Here is a 24,345-nt window from a genome sequence, read left to right on the forward strand (position 1 = left end):
GAATTGGTTGGTGGGGGGAGTCTGTTTTAACCTTATTCACAGATGGAACATAGTTTGGGTCTCATGGGGTTTGATGATTAGCTATAATTCTTTGGAGAGAGGTCAGGGTCAGTTTTTGTAACTTTGGAAACGAAAATAGGCTCTCTCATTGGTTCAGAGCTAAGGATTATTGTGAAATCTTACTTCCCAGGCACCAGGCTTAAAATAGATCTGACTATAACCAAGAAAGTAGCCTCTTTGCATGTTTTAGGAAAGCCTCATACTTAACTTCCTTGAGTAAAGTTTTTCTAGGCCCTTTTGTACAGTGTATCAGCTATCTCATCTCCTTTCTCTATCTGTAAACCAAGGAGAATGATTAGATTACCTCTAGAACTCCTTCAAGTTCTAACATTCTTTTAAATTTTCTATCTTCTGTTATGGCCAAGCTTTTTTTTCTTTTTTCTTTTGGTACTAGAGATTGAACTCAGCGTCACTCAACCACCGAGCCACATCCACATCCACTGCTCTATTTTGTAGATTTTATTCAGAGAAAGGATCTCACTGAGTTGCCTAGTGCCTCGTTTTTGCTAAGGCTGGGTTTTGAACCTCCTATCAGCCTTCTGAGCTGCTGGGATTAAAGGCATGTACCATTGCTCACGGCTATGACTAAGCTTTTTTTTTCCACATTTTTTATAGGTCTATTATAGTTGTACACAATGATGGGATTTGTTACATGTTCATACATCATTCATCCAATAGCTGAGAAAAACATAACCCTTAGCCTTCTGAATTTGACTTATTTCCCTTAACATAATAGTCTCTAGTTCCATTCATTTTCCTTATAGTGAATAAAACTCCATTGTGGCCAGACATGGTGGCACATGCCTATAATCCCAGAAGCTTGGGAGGCTGAGGCAAGAGGATCACAAGTTCAAAGCCAGCCTCAGAAGTTTAGTGAGGCCCTGAGCAACTTAATGAGACCCTGACTCAAAATAAAAAATAAAACAGGATAGGGATGTGGCTCAGTGCCCCTGGGTTTAATCCTGGGTTAAAATACAAAACAAAACAAAACAAAAACCCCTTCCTTGTGTATATATACACCACATTTTCTATTTTTTTAATCTATTCATCTGTTGATGGACACACAGTCTGGTTCCATAGTTGGTTTTGTGAATTGTTTTGCTATAAACATGGGTATGCATGTATCTATATAGTATGATGACTTTAATTCTATTATTATTATTATTATTATTATTTGGAGTTGTAGGTGGACAGAATGCTTTTATTTTATTTGTTTATATTTATCTGATGCTGAGGATCAAACCCAGCAGTCATGCATGCTAGGCAAGCACTCCACCAGTGAGCTACAGCCCCAGCCCTGATGACTTTAATTCTTTAGGATAAATACCAAGGAGCAATACTGCTCAATCTTATAGTGATTCCATGCCTAGTTTTTTGCAGAGCCTCCAACTGATTCCACAGTGGTTGTACTAATTTACAATCCTACCAACAGTGTAAAAGTATTCTTTTTTCTCCACATTATCTCCAATATGACCAAGCTTTAGACTGCTTGCTTCCAAGGGAGAGACCATTATCTATGTGCTTACTCAGTAGTGGTTTTTTTGTTTTTGTTTTTTAAAGAGAGAAGAGAGAGAGAGAATTTTAATATTTATTTTGTAGTTTTCGGCGGACACAACATCTTTGTTTATATGTGGTGCTGAGGATCGAACCCGGGCCGCACGCATGCCAGGCGAGCGCGCTACCACTTGAGCCACATCCCCAGCCCCAGTAGTGTTTTTTTTTTTTTTTTAACTGAATCTAATTTTTTTAGATATTGTTTAAAGTTAAGAAAAGTTCATGGCATGATATATTATTAATCAACTTATCATTTTTATACTTTTGTTAATACAGTGTGGTTAAAAGAATCATATTTTTTTAAGAGAGAGAGAGAAAATTTTTTTAAAAAATATTTATTTTTTAGTTTTCAGTGGACACAACATCTTTATTTTTATGTGGTGCTGAGGATCAAACCCAGCGCCCCGCGCATGCCAGGCGAGCGCGTTACCACTTGAGCCACATCCCCAGCCCTAAGAATCATAATTTTTACGTTAATCTTTTACGGTCCTTAAGAATTTTTAGATCCTTCAAGTATAAATTTCTTTTAGTTTGGGCTGCTGGGCTTCTGGCAGACTCATGGTTGTTATTTCCTAATTAAATATCCTTCATGTACACGAGTGGTCAGTGTATGTGTGTGAGACTTCCTAAATATAATTGGATTATAAATATCTTAGGGCCACATATGATCTTTGTTGTACATTCTTCTTTTTTGTAACTCTTTAAAAAAAATTAAAAGCCAGGCATGGTGGTTTTCACCAGTAGTCCAGCTACTTGGGAAGTTGAGGCAGGATCACTTCAGCCTAGGAGTTCAAGACCTGTCTGGACAACACAGTGAGACCCTGTTTCAAAAGAAGAATAGAAAAGATACTCTTAGTTTCAGGTCTCTATAGAAACAGACTGTAGTCCTGATGTTTGCCAGCAGCTGGACTAGTGTTTCATTAAGGCTACTAATACAGGAAAGTAAGCTTCCAAAAGTTTAGGCTGTAGATGCTTAATGAAAAGGAATAGAGAAAGATGAAAATATCATGGAGGAATGAAAATTTTAATTGAAATGACAAACTTTTTCATATAGTAAGTTTGTTATTGATTTTTCAGATTAAAATGCAGAAGACGTGTTTTAAAATAAGCCATTTTTAAAAACCTTTTTTTTTCAAAAACTATATAATTTAGTTAATTTTTCTTTTAACTTTTTATTTTGGAAAATTTCTGACACATACCAAAGTAAAATACCAAAATGACCCTATGTTTTCATCATCCAGCTTCAATCATCTGGTAGCCAGTCTTGTTTCATTTTTATTCCCCTGCCCGCCTCCCTAGTCTTCTCATATTGAATTCTTTTGAAGCAAATGTCAGGCATCAGTATTGTTTAATTTGGTAAATATTTCAGCATCTCTTAAAAATATGGATTTTTTAAAATAAAACATAACCATAATATCATTATGAAAGCTGGAAAAGAAGTTAACTTTTGAGGAGCTGGGGTTGTGGCTCAGTGGTAGAGCACTTGCTAGGCACTGGGTTCCATCTTCAGGACCATATAAAAATAAATAAATAAAATAAAGTTATGTGTCCATCTACAACTAAAAAAATAAATAAAATAAAAAGGTATCTACTAAGTGCTCAGGTTCCTCCAATATTTTTATAATTTGTTCTTATTACTGGACTTATTTTACTTGAATTAAAATTTCAAACATTCAGCCACTCAAAATATGTACATTGTATTTTATTAATATGTCTCAAGTTTCTTTTAATATATGTTTATCCTATTTTGTTAATTGTATTCTCTGTTGCTCTTATTTGTGGTTGAACAAATCAGGATTTTGACCTACGAGTATCTCCCATTCTGGATTTTGCTGAAATTATCTGCCAGTGTCATTTGATATGTTGCTGTATCCCCTGTAGTACTTTAAATTGGAAGTTAGATCTAGAGACTTGCAGTGTTTGACAGGGATACTTAACTGGTGTTTAGACACCACGAGGCACGTAAAGTCTCTTTTTGGTATTGGCAGACACTGATGATTATTAACTAAATTTTGTTTCTTTAAGCATTTGCAGAAATAGTGATCTTGTAATTTTATCCTTTCTTAATTTTTAACTGGAATACTACTGTGAAGAGAAACTTCTCATCAGGTTTCCTTGAAGGTCACCTTATATAAGAAAGTCAGATTAAATGCTTCTTTCTTTCCTTTATCAAAGTATTAGAACAGAAATACCATATCTCAATTTCAAAATGTTATACAACTACCTCTTCTGTCTAGTTCCAAAACATTTTCATTACCCCCAAAGAAACCTCTGTACCCATTAAGCTGGGTTTCCCTATTTTCCTTTCCATCTAGCTCCTGGCAGCCCCCAATCTCCTGTCTCTGAAGTTTATTTGTTCTATATATTTCTTATAAATGATATCATACAATAGGTATCCTTTTATGTTGACTTCTTTTATATAGTGTAAAGATTTTAAAGTTCATCTATATTCTAGAATATATCAGTACTCCATTAATGGCTGAGAAGTATTCTGTTGTATTAGACAGCAGTTTGCATAGCTTCTCATTGATTTTTTTTTTAACCTTTCAGCTATTATGAATAGCAATGCCATGAACATTTGTGTACAAGTATTTGTTTATTGGGGTATCTATGTTTAGCTGTTTTGAGAATATATTTAGAAGTAGAGTTGCTGGGTTATATGGTAATTATTATGTTTAACATTTGAGGAACTTCTAGACTGTTCTTTGCAATGTCTGCACCATTTTACTTTCCATTATTGTTTTAAAAAAGATTTGTTTATTTTATATATATATATTTTGTTGTCCACGGACCTTTATTTTATTTATTTTTATATGTGGTGTTGAGAATTAAACCCAGTACTTCATATATGTTAGGCAAGTGTTTTACTACTGAGTTATAGCCCGAGCCCTCACTGTGGTTTTGATTTTCATCTCCATAATGAAATGAAATGAATAACTAGGAGTATAGGCATGCATTACTACACTTGGCTTAGCAGTGCTTTTCATAATGGTGAGCATTTGATATCCAGTTTTTCAGCACCATTTGCTGAAGAGACTATTCTGTTTTTTAAAAATGCCTTGGGAATGGAGTTCAATGGGAGAGCTCTTGCTTAGCATGCATATGAGGCCCTGGGTTCAATTCCTAACACTGAAAAAATAAAACAAATTACCCATAGATGTATGGGTTTATTTCTGAATCTCCAATTCTATTCCATGGGTTTGTATTGGTCTTACGCTAGTATTGCATTGTTTTGATCACTGTAGCTTTATATCAAGATTTGAAATTGGGAAATTTGAGTCCTCCGGTATTATTGTATTGCAATTGTATTTTAGCTGTTCTTTGCAGTTCCCTGTGAATTCAAGGGTTGGCTATTCCACTTCTTCAGTAAAGACTGTTGGAATTTTTGAAGGTTGAATCTACAGATTGCTTTGGGTAGTATTGCTAGCTTAACAAAATTGTCTTCCATTCCATGAACATGGGGTATAGATTTTTTTTTTTTTTTTTTTAGCAATGTTTTATTATTTTGTTGTTTTTGTTTGTTGTTTTGTTTTTGAGAAAAGGTCTCATTTTGTTGCCCAGACTGGCCTTGAACTCCTTGGCTCAAACAATTCTCCTGCCTCAACCTCCTGAGAACAACCTCCAAGGACAATATTCAAATATAGGAAGGCATTACTACACTTGGTTTAGAAATGCTTTTAGTTTTCAGTGAACAGACCTTATGCTTCCTTGTTTAAATTTCTTTATGGGAAGTTTCTTTTTTGGGGGATATGCTTGTAAATGGAATTTTCTTATTGGTTTGCTCATTGAATATGGTAGCTGTGGGTATTTCACAAATGCCTTTTTGTTTCTTTGTAATGACCATCATCTTAGTGGATTAGAATTTGTATTACTATAAGTGAATTAAATATATCAAATATTGAAACTTTTTTCTTAATATGTATTTTCCTGTTATTTACCTTTTTTTCCTCTCTCTCTTTTTTGCGGTGCTGGAGATCAAACCCAGGGTCTCACACATGCTAGGCCAGCACTCTACCACTGAGTGACATCCCCATTCATTTGTTTTTACTTGTTGCATATTATTGGTGAACCTCAAGTTTATACCTTTTTGTAGATATATTTTATTTGGAGATTTTTAACACTTTCAGATTTAAGTAAGACTTTTGTTGAACTTAACATATCTACACAAATGAAAATACAATATATAAAAATGTACATGTAGCCAGACGTGGTGGTGTACACCTGTAGGAGGCAGAGGCAGGAGGGTTGCAAGTTTGAGGTTGAGGCCAGCCTCAACAACTTAATGAAGAGCCTAAGCAATTTAGTAAGACCCTGTCTCAGAATAAAAAATAAAAAGGGCTGGGGATATGGCTTAATGGTAAAATACCCCTGGGTTCAATCCCCAGTACTTTAAGAAAAAAAAAAAAAAGACTGGGAATATATCTCAGTGGTAGAGTGCCCCTGAGTTCATTTGTCAGTACTACCAAATAGAAAAAAAGATAGATGGGGCAGGGAGAGAGAAAGAATGAGGTAAGGAAGGGAGGGAGGGAGGAAGGGAACAATTTTCATAATAGGAATATCATGAAACTGAACATGCCAAGCAACCTAGAAATCCCGTGGGATTCCTCTTAGTTACTAACCTTCTCACCCCAAAATAATCACTACTTTGACAAAACATCATAAATTAGTTTTCCTTTTTGCTTGTTTTTGAAATTTTTATAAATGGAGTCATGTAGTAAACATTCCTTTTTCTGGTTTTTTAGACTCAACATGTTTGTGAGGTTCATCCATATTGTTATATATGGAAGTAGTTTGTTCTTTCCCCTTGATTATGTATTCCATTTATTACATATAATCACTGCAATTTATTTGTCAGTTGTTCTATGGTAAATAGATATTCTGATTATTTCTTTTTAGGGGCTCTTTTGAAGAGCACTGATATGAACGTTATTGTATGTACTTTTTGGTAATCATATATGTGCTTTCTATTGAGGAGACACCTAGGAGTGGCAGAGTCATAAGATATATATGTGTGTTTACTATTAATAAATACTTTCAAATATTTCAAAGTGTAGCTGTACCAGTTTATATTCATTAACAGAATATGAGAGTTTTAGTTGCTTGACATCCTTATCAAGGACAATATTCAAGTATTATCAATCCTAATATAGTCACTGTGGTGTTGTATATAGTGGTATTTCTTAAGGGTTATATGTATGTCCCTGGTGTCTGAGATGGAGGAGCTACTTGGAAGGCTGAGGCAGGAAGATTGTGAGTTTAAAGCCAGCCTCAGCAACTTAGCAAGACCTTGTCTCTGAATAAAATATAAAAAGGGACTGAAAATGTGGAACAGTGGTTATGCACCCCTGGGTTTAATCCCCAGTACGAAAACACACACACACACACACACACACACACGCCCCGAAATTTGTTAAACACTGCATAGTGTCTAGCACATTCATGACATTTAATGAATACTTGCCTTAATCAACTAAAGAATGTTAGTTTTAATGTGCTAGAAATGAGCATGCATAAGAACTTGGGTCTGATTTCTAGCCCCTGCTCAGGCTTCATCTTTTTGACTAGTTGTACAAGAAAGAATATATATTAGAAGATATCTAGTTACCATTATCTAGTTACCATTCATATTTTTATTCTTTTTGGGGTGGGGGGACTGGCTACTGGAGACTGAACTCAGGGGCACTTAACCACTGAGTTACATCCCCATTCCTTTTTTATTTTTTATGTTGAGACAGAGTCTCGCTGAGTTGTTTTGAACATGCTATCCAGCCTCAGCCCTCCCCAGTGGCTAGGATTATAGGTGTATATCACCACACTCAGTTACTTTTTTTTTTTTAATTTAATAATCTTTCTGGGGAAAAAAAAATCTTTTCTTTTTAGTGGTAACAGACTTAAGCTTTTTTTTTTCTCATTTGATAGCTCGAATTACATCTTTACAAGAGGAGGTGAAGCATCTCAAACATAATCTTGAAAGAGTGGAGGGAGAAAGAAAAGAGGCTCAAGACATGCTTAATCATTCAGAAAAGGTAAATGACATAACATGTATCAATTATAAGATAGTATTTAAAAATCATCAAAATTTATGAGGTGTGTTTATAAAATACCTTTCATTTGTAATGTTTAGGTATATTTCTAAAAGCTTTTCTGTTTGATTGGTTTATTAGTATTTGGGAATGTATGTCTTACTCAGGGTCGTCTTATTCTATTATTTTTGTTTGTATTCTTGAGAGAGATGTTTAACATTTAAAAGATCAACACAAATTGTTTTGGATGGAAATAACTTTTAAAAATAAATTTTTTCTAGTTTACTTTTATATGGGTAAGAAGAAGGTGCTCATTCTTACTATAATGTCTTATAAAAAAAAGGAAAATAAAGGATTAGTATTTAGTAGACCATGCACTTTTAATCCATTTTATTTGTAAAATTCAGCAAAATAGAAAAGAGCATGAACAATTAGCCTTTACATTGAACAATCAAATATTTGTTATCCTCTATTACATACTTCGAGGAAAGGATTAAATTGATAATTTACTGATCTATGTCTTTTTCAGTGCCTCCCTGAAATGTTGTAAATTGAGTAGAACCTCAGATAAATTATCAGAAAAGCTACTAACTTATCTGGACTTTTTTTTTTAGTTGTAAATGGAAACAGTTCCTTTATTTTATTTTTATATTGTGCTAAGGATCAAACTCAGTGCCTCACACATGCTAGGCAAACATTATACCACTGAGCTACAACTCTAGCCCTTTATCTTGGCTTTTGAACATATTTTGTAACTTTTAGAAGAGTTTTTGATGGCCAAGCTTGTGAAAATATGGAAATAGAAGTACACAAAAAGAAATGGAATACATTTTTACTACTTCTCCCTTTCTGTCTCAATGACTTGCCATCAGATGTCTCTTTTGTTAAAGAAAAGTAAATGTGGGTATAAGTGTCAACATAAATAAAAATAATTTAATACTGTTTTTACAAAATGGTGGCAAAAAATAAATAAACTGAAAGATTAGTCATTTGTGATCCTAGCAGTGAATCATCCTGAATTTAACTACCAGCACAACTTGTTCAACACTAGCCATGGTTAACTTTTCAAACAGGAAAAAAGGGGAGAAAATAAAAAGTGATATTTTGCTTTTAGATATGTTTATTGTGATTTAAAAAGTAATGTAGTTATCTCTTTTGGGATATTAAATAATGTAAGATTTAATCATGTGCCTGTTTTATGGTTTTTATGTGATTTCACATTCCAATTTTACAGGAAAAGAATAATTTAGAGATAGATTTAAACTACAAGCTTAAATCATTACAACAAAGATTAGAACAAGAGGTAAATGAACACAAAGTAACCAAAGCTCGTTTAACTGATAAACATCAGTCTATTGAAGAGGCAAAGTCTGTTGCAATGTGTGGTAAGTGTTGAGTTGTAATATTTTTGACAAGATTAATTTTAAGTAATGCCTATAGAAATTTGCTTTTGATGAAAACTTTATAGTGGAAAGAATAATTATAATAATAACTTGGGAAAGGATCTCTTTCCTTTTTTAGCCGCTTTTTAAAAAAATTACAATTAACCTTCTATTACTCTATTCTTTTACCGTCTCTTTCCTAAAAGTTAGTGGAGTCTTTCTTCTCTCCCAGTTTTTTAGCCCTTTCCTTGATTTTCTTCCTGATCCATTCTGGACCTCATTGTTAATTCATCTGCTTTCTTACTTTGTACCTCCAATTTTCATGTTCCTTTATATTTCCACTGTATTTAGACTACAAACATAACCATAATTCAGACCAACCACTTTTTTGTTTTATATTAAATAGTACTTTAGAAGTGGACTTTACCTCCGCTTGGATAAGATAGGTGCAGCTTTGGGAGTGGGCATCACCCAATGGGGTTGAATTACACCCACCTGTTTATTGTAATCTTACCCTTTTGCCCTTTTTTTTTTTTTTTTTTTTTTTTTTGATAGAATGTTCCATGGATTAGCTTCCCCAAAAAATAAAAACCAGGCCTCAAAACATGCTCCCTCTCTCTTGTCAGCCTCTCTTGTTTTTCTCTTGCCCTTCTTTTGGGAGCTTGCTGCTGGAGGCAGGGAAACTGTCTTGAAGCCCAGAAAAAGGTATTTCCATGTCTGCGTGGTCATTTTGTGTCACTCCAAGTTTACCCGAGTGACCTCAGTTCAGTAGCCTGTGGTGGACAGGGGCTACAAACATATACATATCTTGCCCGTCTTTTGGCAGGGGCTTAGTGGCTAGGATTTAAATCATGTGCGTCATGCATTCTAGCTTGTCAAACACTCTACCACTGAGCTTCTTAAAAACTTGACAGGGCTGGGGTTATAGCCCTGGGTTCGATCCTTAGTGCCACATATAAATAAATGAAATTCATGTACAACTAAAAAAATTATTAAAACAACAACAACAACAAAAACCTAATAGATAAACCCTTGCAGCAACCTATTATCCATCCCGTTAAAATAACCAAACTTAAAAAAAATAAAAGTCTTTTTTCACCTTCTGCTCACTCTTAACCTACTACTGAATGTGTCAGTTGGCACCTTAAATTTCATTTGTTAAAAAGAAAACTAGTGTGATCTTATTCACCAGACCTGCTCTTATATTTTAGTCTCACTAATCTGGTTAATGGCCATCTGGTCGTCTTGAAACTAGATTTTGAAATCAAGTAGAACTACTTGGCCGCTTAACATTTATGTTTTTGTTGTTGTTGTTTTTCTTTTTTTAGTTTCTTTCTAACCATATATTCACTGGAGAGCACCACCTTTTTATCACACGCACATACATTCTGTTAAAATACATACACACTGCAGACAGAATCTCTGGCTTCTCATCTCCCTGTTCTTCCTCCTAAATTCATACACAATAGCTATGTGTGGGAGAGAATCTCACAAGTAAGCCACAAATCATTCACTCAGTTTAAGACAGAGAAATTGGTGTCATACGTGAAATCAGAGGGCAATTTCTTTTTTTTTTTCCTCCCCAATTTGGATATTCCTATTTTTTTAATTGATACTTTTTAGTTATACATGATAGTAAAAATCATTTTGATATAATTATATAAGCATGGAATATATCTTATTCTAATTAGGGCCCCATTCTTGTGGATGTACAAAATGGTGGGATTCACTGTGGTGTATTTCATAGGAAAATTATGTCAGATTCATTCCATTATCTTTCCTTTTCCTGTCCTGTCTCCCTTCATTCCCATTTGTCTAATCTACTGAATTTCTATTCTTTCTCCCCCAGCCCACCTACTTACTATGGGTTAGCTTCCACATATTGAAAACATTTGACCTTTGGCTTTGGGACTGGCATATTTCACTTAACATGAGAGTCTCCAGTTTCATCCATTTACCAACAATGCCATAAATCATCCTTTTTTTTATGGCTGAGTTATATTCCATTGTGTATTTAAACCACATTTTCTTTATTCACTGATCTGTTGAAGGGCACCTAGGTTGGTTCCACAGCCTAGCTATTGTGAATTGTGCTGCTATATACACTGATGTGGCTATGTCACTGTAGTATGCTGATTTTAACTCCTTTGGATATATATACCAAGGAGTAGAATAACAGAGGTCAAATGGTGGTTCCACTCCTAGTTTTTTGTTTTTGTTTTTTTTTTAGGAATCTCCATACTACTTTCCAGAGTAGTTTAACCAATTTGTAGTCCTATCAGCAATGTGTGAGTGAGTGTACTCTTTCCCCATATCCTCACCAACATTTATTATTATTTGTATTCCTGATTGTCACCATTTTGACTGGAGTGAGATAAAATCTCAGTGTAGTTTTAATTTTCATTTCTCTAATTGCTAGAGATGTTGAACATTTTTTCATATATTTGTTGACCATTCATATTTCTTCTTTTGAGAAGTGCCTATTTAGCAAAGGAAGCCCATTTATTGATTGGTTATTTGACTTTTTTTTTTTTTTTTTTTTTTTGCCCCATCTGAGGTACAGGTGGCAAAGATTTTCTCCCATTCTGTAGGCTTTTTCTTTCTTTCTTTTTTAATATTTATTTTTTAGTTATATTTTTTTACTGAGGATCGAACCCAGTGCCTCATGCATGCTAGATGAGCACTCTACCTCTGAGCCACAATCTCAGCCCCTCTGTAGGCTCTTTCTTCGTGCTCCTGATTGTTTCCTTTGCTGTGAAGGAGCTTTTTAGTTTGATACCATCCCATTTATTGATTCTTGATTTTACTTCTTGTGCTTCAGGAGTCCTTTAAGGACATCAGTTCCTGATCCAATATGTTGGAGTATTGGACCTATATTTTCTTCTAAGTATGTTCAGGGTTTCTGATCTAATTCCTAGGTTTTTGATCTACTTGGAGTTGAGTTTTTTGCAGGGTGAGAGATAGGTATTAAATTTCATTCTACTACATATGGATTTCCAATTTTCCCAGCACCATTTGTTGAAGAGGCTATCTTTTCTCCAGTATATGTTTTTATAAGGAACTTCATCTGATGGTTTCTATTTTGTCACCTAGAAGGCAGTCTCTGAGAATGAGAGAGCAGATTTAACTATGTTTGAATCCTATTGGTGCAAATTACTAGTTAACCATTGAAACAACTTCTCAAAAAAGGCACCTCAGTGTAGACAAATATCTTCTGGTAATAATTAAGTAGGTTTCTTAGAATACCATGGAATCTAATCATCCTTCCTATTATAGCCTTAAGCCTCTTGAAACTTTTTCAGAACAATGCAAGGTATTAATAACTATATATACATATAACTATATTTCTGCTTTTACCTAGTCTACTTTCATTTTTCTCTTTAGTTATTCTTTTGTCTTTACCTTCTACTCTGAAAATGGTACTAAATAATCTCTTACATCATTGGGCAAGGCCTGGATTTAAAAGGTACTATTGTACTACTTTATTGTATCTTATAACTTTTACTTTGGAGATCCTTACCACACAAATAATTCAAATAACTTTGGAAGTTATTATTCTGGGTCCCAGAATAATAACTTTGGAAGTTATTATTCTGGGTCCCAGAATAAAAATAGTAGAGACATTTAAAACCAGTTTACAGACCATGAAAAGTGAAAAATACTAAGGTACTCTTTTAAGTGCATGTTTTTAACTTTTTTCTGTTATACAGAGATGGAAAAAAAGCTGAAGGAAGAGAGAGAAGCTCGAGAGAAGGCTGAAAATAGAGTTGTTCAGATTGAGAAACAATGTTCTATGTTAGATGTTGATCTGAAACAATCTCAGCAGAAGCTGGAACATTTGACTGAAAATAAAGAAAGGATGGAGGATGAAGTAAGAGAAAAATCACACTGATTTTTTTTTTTTTTAGAACAGAAACAATTTTAAGTTATGTGCGAAAAGCCATTATCAGTAATTTAAATACAATGGAAATTTGAATGAAATGACTTACATGTTTTTATGTTCCCTACAATATATGGTTATCATAGCACCTAAAATTTTCATTTCAAATTCTTTACTTCATAGAATTTTTTTCATTTTGCATTATGACAGTACAACTGCATTGAAATGTCATAGTTCCTCCCCTGAAGAAACTGATATTCTACTAAAAAACAAACTTACTTGGGTTACACAACTTACTTGGCTTAAACAAACAAGCAAACTTGGTTTACACATTTATAAAGCTGTTGCTAAAAAGACGAAAAGACAATATATGTTGGTATATTATACATGCTTTGGAAATTCTTTGTAAGACTGAAAATAGAAAAGGCTTCCCAAGACTTAACTTGGTAGAGGAAATATTATCAGTGTAAGATACAAATTAAAGACTGAGCTGGGGGTAGGGGTGCATCCTATAATCCCAGCTACATGGGAGGTAAGGCAGGAGGATAGCAAGTTTGAGACTAACCTGAGCAATTTAGCAAGATTCTATCTCAAATAAAAAAATTAAGAGGGCTGGGAAGAGTACCTCTGAGTTCAATCCCCAGTATCCATTCCCCTTGATAGGTAATAAGATATGTGAGTAAAGGGCAAAAGGGAACTTGATCTGACCAGAAGAAGAAAAGACATGTTGAGTTATCATGAGAGAAATTTTGGGACCAAAGTATTGATACTCTTTAAAACTTATGTAGTAGCTTTAGGTGACAACATTCTTTTAGGAAAATTAATCTGGTATTGGTATATAGAATTAACTAAAATGGAGAGAGATTAGAGATGCCTTTCAGAGCTGGCACACTGGAGGAATGTATGTTGGAAATTTGAAAGATAATAGTCACTTTAAAAACATAATTCTTGGGGCTGGGGATGTGGCTCAAGCGGTAGCGCGCTCTTCTAGCATGGGTGTGGACCGGGTTCGATCCTCAGCACCACATACAAAGATGTTGTGTCTGCCGAAAACTAAAATGTAAATAAAATACTAAAAAAAAAAAACAACTCTTGACTACCTGTTATTATATGCAAACTCTGTGTTAGGAGTTGGGGTTACTGAGGTAAATAAGGTAGGTGTGATCTTTTGAGACTTTATCACAGAGAGGGAAATGTGGAATATTAAAATCACAAGCATGCCAGGTGGTTAAAAAAAAGAAAGTATAGAATGTTGTAGTATGTAACTAATCACATCTGAGAGTTAAGGAAGGGCTTGCTAAGGGCGTGACACTTAAGAGCTGAGGAATGAATAAATTTTTAGTAATTAATTTGGATGTGCTCTAGTTTATAACTCTTCAAAGAAGAAGACAGAAGGAATAGCATGTGTAAGAATTATGAGATGAAGAGTTTACTGCATTTGAGGATCTGAATAATATGATAACATTGTAGAGAATGACCAGTGATAGGATTAGAGAAGTGGTCTGTCACATAACAGAGTGGATCATGAAAGCACTGTAAACCACCATAAGAATTTTTGATTTGTTGGTCCCATCACCTAGTATTTTATAAATATTGGTAACAAATATTTATAAATTAAATATTGAATTTGTTTTGTAAGCTTTGGAAGGTTGTATACTAGAGCATTTATGAATAAACAGTAAATTTTAAATACCCTTTTGGACTGCCGCCCCACCCCACCACCCCACCACCCCCCCCCCCGCAAAAAAAAAGTGGCTTTTATGATCACTTTGTATTCCAAAGTGTTGATGTTAGTTAAGGTAGAAAGAAACTATATATTTTTTTTTTACAAAACTTGAAATTTGGGAATTGATTTGACTTATTAGTAAATATCCAATAATAAACATAAAGATAAATGGAGACTTATTAGAATACTAATATTCTTTATTAGAATAAAGAATTATTATATTTTTGAGGTTTGATTAGTATTCTTTCAAATAATTCCAAATAAATTATTGTAAAGAAATTTAAGATGTTAATTATTTTCTCACCCTTAGGTTAAGAATCTAAGCCTGCAATTGGAGCAAGAATCCAATAAGCGACTGTTGTTACAAAATGAATTGAAGACTCAAGCATTTGAGGCAGATAATTTAAAAGGTTTAGAAAAGCAGATGAAACAAGAAATAAATACTTTATTGGAAGCAAAGAGATTATTAGAATTTGAGTTAGCTCAGCTTACAAAGTAAGTATTGAAAATACCATTGTGTTTTCTTTTTTGTGTTCATGTTGGCTTATGTGTTTGATATCTTTTGCGTGTTCAGATTATGTACTCAGAGTTTCTGAAAAGAAGTCAGGAAAAGCCCTTAGAAATAGAGGAAATTGCTTGCAAGGGAATTTAGGCTTTGGAATGAAGACTTACTAAATAAAAAATATAGGTATTTAAAAATAGGCTTCAAACTTTATATAAGTCTGTTTATGATGGATAAAACACAATTTTCTCATGTTTTTTGTATCCATAAAGGTTATCACATGTCTTCAGACTAGTTATAAAAATCAGAGATAATTTTCTGTTTTTTTGTTTTGTGCATTGTAGTTGTACATGATGATGAGATTTGTTGTTACATATTTACATGTGCGTACAATATAATTTGGCCAGTATCACTTCCCAGCATTCCCCCCCCCCCCATAAATTTCTTTTTATTAATGAGATGATCAAGGTTTCTTCATTTTGGAGTCTAGAATTAGACATGAGTCTCTGAGGGTTTTTTTTCCTTTCCCCCTTATTTATTTATTTATTTATTTGTTTGTTTGTTTTGGTGCATCTTAGAGTGCAAGATGTCTTTTTCTTTTTGTATTACTCTTGAGAAATGATGTACATGCTTACTTGAAATGGAGTGTCCATGTTGCTTTGAATTTATGAAGACATGCTTCAAAAGTTTAATATCGAATATGGTATAATTTATGCCAAGTCATGCATTTTTATTTCCTTTAAATTTATTTTGTTTTATAATATTTTCATTTGCCAGTTTTATTTGCAATTCAGTGTTCCGTGGATAAAGTTGTCAGTTTTTCTTAAGTTGGATTTAAGCAGGACACAGGTGTGAATACCTGTAATCTTAGCTACTCAGGAGGCTGAGGCAGGGAATGGGAGTGCTGGGAATGTAGCTGAGTGATGGTGCGCTTGCTTAGCAGACATCAGCCCCTGGGTTCAATCCCTAGTACAAAAAGAAAGAAAAGTAAAGTTAGATTTATGTTGGTAAAATTCTTTACACCTTTTAGAGCCACGATTTTCACCCATTAATGTGAATTATATTTTTCTTCTTCCCAAGTAACTCTCAACATAGCATTGAATAGACATTTTAACACACTTTTCATCAACTACATGCCTTGTTAGGTACAAAAATACAAAGTTATTACTAATATTCAAATTTAGCAGTTACAGATAAAGTTATTAACCTTTGAAAATCTGTGTCTTTGAGGTGCACTGGTTCCATTTGAGTCTTTTCCTATCAGTTGTGCTTATGTGTGTACTCTGTACATGTTTTGCCTGTGTTTCTCCTTTTTCAGTTTGCTGCTCTATTTTCCTTTCCTAATTATTAATTTCCACTACTCCCTTCTTGTGCTTAATTAGCCATGCTATATAATAGTGAATAATTGCTTATTAAATATTCCTGCCTAGTTTTGTTTACTTGTTACCTAAGGCCTTTAAAATGTATCCCTCTCATTGCTTTTCTCTACAAAAATTGACAAAAAATAATTTTATTTTTGGCTTGAATAGATGCACAATTAATGTCTCCTGAAAGTGACCCTAATTAGAAAAGGAATCCCTCTCCTTTGCATAGCATCATTTCAAAAAGAGCAAGATAGAACCAGACAATGTGACTGACAAAATGAATTAGTAAAATAATGCTGTATAATGAAGTATATTTAAAAAAAAAGATTATTGTAGGGAATCTTTTTAATTTTAGCAACTTTAATAAACTAAGATTAATTTAAAGTCTAGTATAAATAGAAGCATTTGTTTACTGTTTCTCCTTTTATCTGCAGACAGTATAGAGGAAATGAAGGACAAATGCGGGAGCTACAAGATCAGCTTGAAGCTGAACAATATTTCTCGGTAAGTGAGAATCATATTTAGCATGTGGACTGTTTCAAGACCTTACTTAAAACAAGACATTTAGATCTTTTCTACATACTGATTCTTTTTCAAATACTGTGAAGTTTTCTCCCTTTTCATCCCTATGTCTACATTTCATATCTGAATCTGAGTTCATGGTCTTAAAGAAATGACCATTTTTGTGTAAACATTTCCAGAATTGCCATCAAATTAGAGATATAAATAAGACTGTTATACTACAAATGGTTTTCTTATCAGCAAACCATTTGTAGTATATAACTCACTTTTACATATCAAAGTGGCCTTTGAGTTGTAGATAGAACTAATGTTTAAGAGCATTTTTTTCTGTTTTAGCTCCGTGTACAAATTAAGTGAATTTGTTTGGCTTTTTCCTCTGTATTTATCATTCTACCTCTTAATTTGCTGTAGGCCAAGTTATTTTTACTGCTGTAATGAACATTTACAGCTGATGCTTTGAGGCTTTATTAAAACCTCTCTGTTTTGTTTTGGTTGCCAACCTTCTGCTTTGCCATTTCATTTCATCTTAAATAGTTATCAACTTGTACTGTTAGTATTACCCTGGCAGCCACCTGATCTACAAGTCAAAGTCAGTTTGATGAAATGCATGGGATTCAGATTACATTAGTGAACATACCCTAGAAACCAAGTGTGAATGATATTGGAAGTAATGATCTGTGCAGTAAAAAAAATCTGAACAGGGCTGGGGTTGTGGCTCATCGGTAGAGCTCTCGCCTAGCACGTGCAAGGCCCTGGGTTCGATCCTCGGCACCACATAAAAATAAATAAATAAAGGTATTTTGTTCAACTACAATTAAAATATATATTTTTTAAATCTGAACACCATTAGACCTCTATATAGTTTCTACATAATTTAGAGCTTCATGATACATTGATTCTATATACTGTTTATCTTCTAATAAACACTATGACTTTCTATTTTTTGTTTTATTTTTCTTGGCTTAAGAAGCCATCATAAGAATGCTTTTCAATTAAAAAAAATAATAATCAATATTGTTAAAATCTTTCCCCGGGTTTAGGTTAATCTTAATTATTCAAGTATGTGCTACCAACTTCTGCATAGTGGTCTGTAGCATCCTCCATTCTTCATCTGCCTGCTTCCACAGAATATTCATGCAGTGCCTCCAGATTTTAGATGGATATCAAATGACTTGTGGTAGTTTCTGTGGATTCTTGATTTTGCCTCTACAAAATAATAATAAAACCTGACCCCATCTCTTAATTCCAGTTTATTCCTTTGATTATGAGGATTCCATTAGGTAGCATTCAATTAATAAGCTATTATGAACCAAATTTAAAATTCAACTTTAATCTGGACTTTAAAATTGAATTGCTTTTCATTTTATGCCTTAACTGATTCCTCATATAATTTCATTATTTAAAATGAGAAAAGAGATGAGAATCTAGTTCCTACAGGCAAATGAATTATTTAATTTTAAAAAGTATGAACACTTAAACTACAGTAAGCCCTCTTTTTTCTTCATTTGCATTACAATACAAATTATTTTTTCCTCGGAGAAGTGCTATTTCTAGAGAAATAATTGATGTATGCAGCATAAAATTTGTCCTCTATAGCTACACTCTGGTCCTTAATATTCTTTTTCCTTATCCCATCTTTTAAACTAAAATGGGTGGGGTTTGTATTTAAAAAAAAAATAAAAAGAAAGAAAGAAATAGACATCAGAACTAAAGTTTTCTGTTACTTCAGCACCACATCTGGGTCTGATCTGTTCAGCATTTGTTAATGGAGTTGGCAAAAGCCTAATGAATTTTTTGAGAACTATTGTACTACTGTAAGTATATGTTCTTATGTTGATACTTCTGTCTCTCAGCCACCCTTTCCATCCACCTCAGCCAAAAAGAGAAGTACTTTTTGTAATTTTATTCAGTTCAAGAATTGAACTTTATATGAGTAGTACTTGGCTAGATTTTTGAAAAATATTTTCTCAAATAGATACAGTTTGTATGTTATTAAGTATAATTTCTATATAATAGATATGTACAGGGTTAAGAAGTTTGACAGATATGTACACTCATGTAACTGCCATCACAACATGTACAACATTTTCTTCACCACAGAAAATTTCTTTGTGGCCCCTTTCTTCCTACCCAACTCCATCTGCTGGCAACTACTGACTTGCTTTCTGTCACTACTGATTATTTTCACCTATTATAGGATTTCATATATGTGAAATCAAACAGCATGTGTATTCTTTAATGCCTGGTTGCTTTCACTCAACACATTTTTTAGATTTATTGTGTTGTATGTATCAGTTCATTTCTTTTTATTGCTGAGTAGTATGAATACATCATAAGTTTTTTAACAAGTGGATTAATGAATATCTGAATTGCTTCTGGTTTGGAGCTGCTGTGAATAAATATCGCTTTAATGGAAAGTTATGTACAAGACTGTGTACATAACTGCATTTGTCATGGGTAAATACTTAGGACATATGTTTCTTGTTTATAAGAAACTGCTGAACTGCTGCCCAGCACAAACCTTTTTTTCTTTCTTTTTGTTTGCTAATTTTAGTAATTTTTTATTTATTTTTGCATAACTTTGAAATACTAATATTGTACTGGCATTTTTTGATGTATTCAGAGTTCGTCAAGCAAAATGTACAAATATTTAATATGTAACAAGTAAAAAAAATCAAATATATTCTAAAACAAGTAAAACATAAGTTTTAAGAAGTATGAATATTAAACATATATTTTTTTCTGGGCTGAGTTTATTTTTATTTATTTATTTATTTTCTTTATTTATTTTTGCATTACGATGTTTAATACACCTTTATACCACAAACCTTCATTTATTATCACTTGTTTTGCAGACACTTTATAAAACCCAGGTAAAGGAACTTAAAGAAGAAATTGAAGAAAAAAACAGAGAAAATTTAAAGAAGATACAAGAACTACAAAATGAAAAGTATGTCCATTTTGCTTTAGAATAAGAATCAGTACTACAACAAAGTATTCTTAAATTTAATCTTAAAGATATTGTTTTAGTCAGCTTTTTTGTTGCCTTGACCAAAAGATCTGACAACAACAATTTCAAAAGAGGAAAATTTTATTTGGGGCTCATGGTTTCAGAGGTCTCAGTGCATAGACAGCTGGCTCCATTGCTTTGAGCCCAAGGTGAGGCAGCATGTCACAGTGGAAGGTGTGACAGAGGAAAGCAGAGACTCCACTCACCATGGATAAAATATATACCCCAAAGGCACACCCACAGTGACCCACCTTCTCTAGGCACACCCTACCTTCCTACAGTCACTACCCAGTTAATCCCTATCAGAGGATTAATGTACTGATTATGTTAAGGCTTTTGTAACCCAAGCCTTTCACATGTAAGCTTTTTTTGAATTGTCTCACACATGAGCTTTTGGGGGATACTTTGTCTAAACTATAACATACGTTGAGTAGATGTACCATTATTTTGATGGGAGTTGTATAACACATTTTACTTGGATAATTGAGAACAAATTAGTCTATGCTGAAATTTACTTTTACAGTGAAGAAGCAGTGTAATAAAGTAATAATGTAGCGGTTGCATAGAAATTCACTGTTTTAGACTGACAAGAAGTTGTTTTCAAGGGTTCGTCAATCTTTAGATGTTTATTTATGTATAGGTAACTCATTCTCTATTTGCAGTCATTATTTTATGTTAGGTAAAGGTTTTTGTCTTCTTAGTATTATGATTCAGGTTAATTTCCATTACATGTACACTTTAGAAGAAGAAAACATGGACTCCAGATCAAGGCCCTGGGTTCAATATCTTAGCAGCACTAAATAAACAAGTAAACCTTTTAAATCTATTTAAGGATAACAACCTCATTTTAGAATTGAACTGAGAGGCCCCAAAAGATAGTGGCTCATTTAGCTGGGTCTCATACATAGTTAGAGAGTGTCAGAATGGACTCTGAAACTAGTTATCTGATATTATTATATTGTTTCATTCGACCTCCTTTGAAAAGAAATTAAAATTTTTTAAGTAGATCTTTTGGCATGTAGTATTTCCCTTAGTTGTGATTTTGCTGATTCTGTTTCCATGACTAGTCGAACCATTACCTCCTTTGTGTTTCTCACAAATCAGTTGTTAAATCTAGAGCTGCTCTGTCTAGTATGGTAACCACTAGCCACATATAGTCATTTAAATTTAAATTCATTTATATGAAATTAAAACTTGAGTTCCTTAGATGTACTTCCTATGTTTCATAGATACTCAATAGTCACATTAATGCAGATTTAGAATATTTATACCATCTGAAACAGGAATTTGACACCCCTGATCTGGAAGATTAATAGGTTTAAATCTGACTTTTAGAAGGGAGAAGTCTACTTTATATGAAACCTTGCAATGCCTTATTGTCTCTTTGTATTGTTAGCAACCATGGATGTTCAATGTTAGATCCTTATCACCTTAGGGAAGTGGAGATGTTCCACTTTTATACTCTTCATTTGTTTTGAGATATGTAAGTTTTTTTGATGTTAGGGATTAAACCCAGGGTGTAATGCATTCTGAGCACATGCTCTACCACTGAGCTACACACCTGACCTCAGAATACATATTTTTTATTTTAAATTCATTTTTAACAATTTTATAAAATAAACTTGCATGAGACTTTTTACTATTTAGTCTTGTTGACTTAATATCATAATGCCTTGGTAGTAATTACATTTCTTTTATGATTAAGTGGCCTTATTTGAGTTATTAAAATATTTGAAACATAAAATCAACAATGATTTATTACTGAGCTGTTGATCATCATAAAATTGAGCATCACATTAAGTGTCAACATATTAATTTGGCAGCCAAGTGTTAGAGTTAATAATTATAGTCTGATTTAGAAAGCTTCCTTTCCTGGGCAGTCCAACAATAGCGCCATTGTAGAGTCCAATTTGTTAACTGCCATTTGTGTGGTATCCACATTGTAATGTACAGTCCAAGGTGTGTGCATTCACTGTGAAAAGAGTCTCTAATTCCCTATATATTATTTTGTTTCATAGGGTTAATATGTTTGCCCTTGTTTTATCTATTTAAGACAAATATATTGATTATCCCTATTGCTATGCACTGTACTTTGTGCCAACAATATAATTATTAGTAAGTTATGGTTATTTAAGTGCTTAAGAATTGATAGAGGAAACAGATCTAATTAAGGTAAGGCAAAGTGCTTTTGAAACACATTGAAGGGGGGATATATCTCTTCTTAACCATGTGGGATTCAGAGAACATTTCCCAAAAGAGTTAAGAACTAAGTAAAAAATAGAATTTAGATAGGGAGTGAGGTAAGGGAAAAGGGGGACAGTATAGGTAGAAACCAGCTTAATTTGAGTTGAGGAACAGTACATAGTTTAGTTTGTGACAGAAAGGATAAGAGAGATAAATCTGAGTCAGATTATAAATGGCCTTGTGTGTCAAGCTAAGAAGTTTAAAACATTGAAAAGTGAAGAGTTTTATTTTTCTCTGTTTTATATCCCCAACACAACACCTAGATCAGGGTCTTGCAAAGAATTAAGTGTTCACAGTATGGCATAGTGGTGCCCACCTGTAGTACCAGCTACTCAGGAGGCAGAGGCAATAGGATCACTTGAACCCAGGAGTTTGAGAACAGCCTGGATAAACATAGTGAGACCCTCTCCTGCCTCAAAAAAATTTTCATAAATATAAAATGAATAAATGAAAATTCTAAGCCAAGAACTGACAAGTATTTTAGAAAGTTCACTCTGATTAAAGAGTGGAGAAGAGATCGGGGTAGAGCAAAACAGTGTGGATAAAGGGAATCAATTATACAACCACTGGAATAATCTAGATATGAAATCATAGTGGAAATTGGCAGTAGGAAGAGAGAAAAGCATATGGAAAGAAATGGGAAGTAGAAGTAGGATTTGGAGATTTAGAGAGATGGTAGGAGTAAAGTTTAGGAAAAATTTCAGGCCAAGTCTTCAAGTTTGTTACTAGAACAGTTGAATTGATAGTAATTCCTGAATTAAAAGAATGTCGAGTTTGGGAATTGAGGGATTATTTTAATGTCAGGTCTGTAGACTTTGAGGTGCTTTGGGATATCCAAATAGAAATGAAAACCTGGGCTTTTGGGCTTATTGCTGTAGAATTCAGAGGAAAGATAGGGACTTAAGGCTGATTTGATAAATTGCATATGAAGTCACTAAGATAATTGAGAGTTATTAATGTGATGGTGTATCTCACAATTTATAAACTCATGAACCTTGAAACCATACGTGTACCTGAGCTGAAGTTAGCTAAATACATATATATTCATTGTGTGAGTTGTGAGAATTATAAGAAACTTCAGAGCCAGGGTCTCACTGAGTTGCTTAGCTCCTTGCCATTGCTGAGCTGGCTTTGAACTCTAGATCTCAGCCTTTGAACTCTAGATCTGGCTTTGAACTCTAGATCTCAGCCTCCTGAGCCACTGGGATTACAGCTGTGCACCACCACACCTGGCTACAAGATCTTCTGATTTTTCAAGAGAAGCCAGGAATCTGGATTTTTATGTTAAATAGTGACCTAGATTATTTTGATTGTGTGTGTGAGTAAGAGTGTGTATGCATGTGCATGTGTACACAGGGATGCATGTTTGCCTGGAGGGGAAAAAATAAACACTTTTGTGGATACTTATTCCTTCCAAATTATAACCCCAAGTATAGGATCAGAAGACACAGGGTTAAGAAAGAACTTATTGATCTTGTACTTTTCAAAATGAACAGAGGTAGAAAACGTAAAAAATCAGTAATAATACACCAGAAAGTCAGAGGCGGGTAATACAAAAGCTAAGGGAATTGAATATTTTAAGAAAGAGAAAATGTAAAGTTTAAATTCTAGCTATTCAAAAGGTCAAGGAATAAATAAATAGTCCATTATATTTGTACCAAGATTGATTGTTAACTTGATGAGACCAGTTACTAAATTGTGATGAGAATAGATACTAAAGTCAAAGAGTGCATGGAAAGGGTAGAAATAGAGATAGAGTATATACAACACTCACGTTGATTTTCTTAGTATTCAACAAACCTGTCATTCTGGACTTGTTCTTCCCCTTGCCCAGAACATTTTCCTCTAAATGACCACATGGCTTGCCATTTAACCCTCTTCAGTCTAGGACTAAACATCATCTCAAAGAGACCTTCCCTGATTACACTTTCCGAAATTCCAGTCATCCCATGCAGTCCCATTTCCTTGCTGCTCAATTCATGTGTCATTTCCTATTTTATTTTTCTTTGTAATACTTATCTCCCTCATATATTATGGTTTTGCTTACTTTTCTCATTTGTTGTTTTTCTTTCCACTAA

The 24,345-nt window shown here is 33.7% G+C and overlaps 1 protein-coding gene across 3 annotated transcripts in view; it reads left to right on the forward strand.

Moving 5' to 3' along the window:
- The window catches only part of Rock1 (Rho associated coiled-coil containing protein kinase 1), a 144,104-nt gene that overhangs the window by 94,291 nt on the left and 25,468 nt on the right, over nt 1-24,345 (forward strand). For all 3 annotated transcript variants that reach the window (XM_076837385.2, XM_076837387.2, XM_076837388.2), the window contains exons 17-22: nt 7,534-7,640; nt 8,872-9,022; nt 12,730-12,890; nt 14,936-15,120; nt 16,926-16,995; nt 19,869-19,963. In XM_076837385.2, coding sequence (XP_076693500.2) covers nt 7,534-7,640; nt 8,872-9,022; nt 12,730-12,890; nt 14,936-15,120; nt 16,926-16,995; nt 19,869-19,963 — 769 coding nt within the window. The remainder of the gene's footprint in view (nt 1-7,533; nt 7,641-8,871; nt 9,023-12,729; nt 12,891-14,935; nt 15,121-16,925; nt 16,996-19,868; nt 19,964-24,345) is intronic.

Source organism: Callospermophilus lateralis, chromosome 17 (genome assembly GCF_048772815.1).
Source record: "Callospermophilus lateralis isolate mCalLat2 chromosome 17, mCalLat2.hap1, whole genome shotgun sequence".
Taxonomy (NCBI): domain Eukaryota; kingdom Metazoa; phylum Chordata; class Mammalia; order Rodentia; family Sciuridae; genus Callospermophilus; species Callospermophilus lateralis.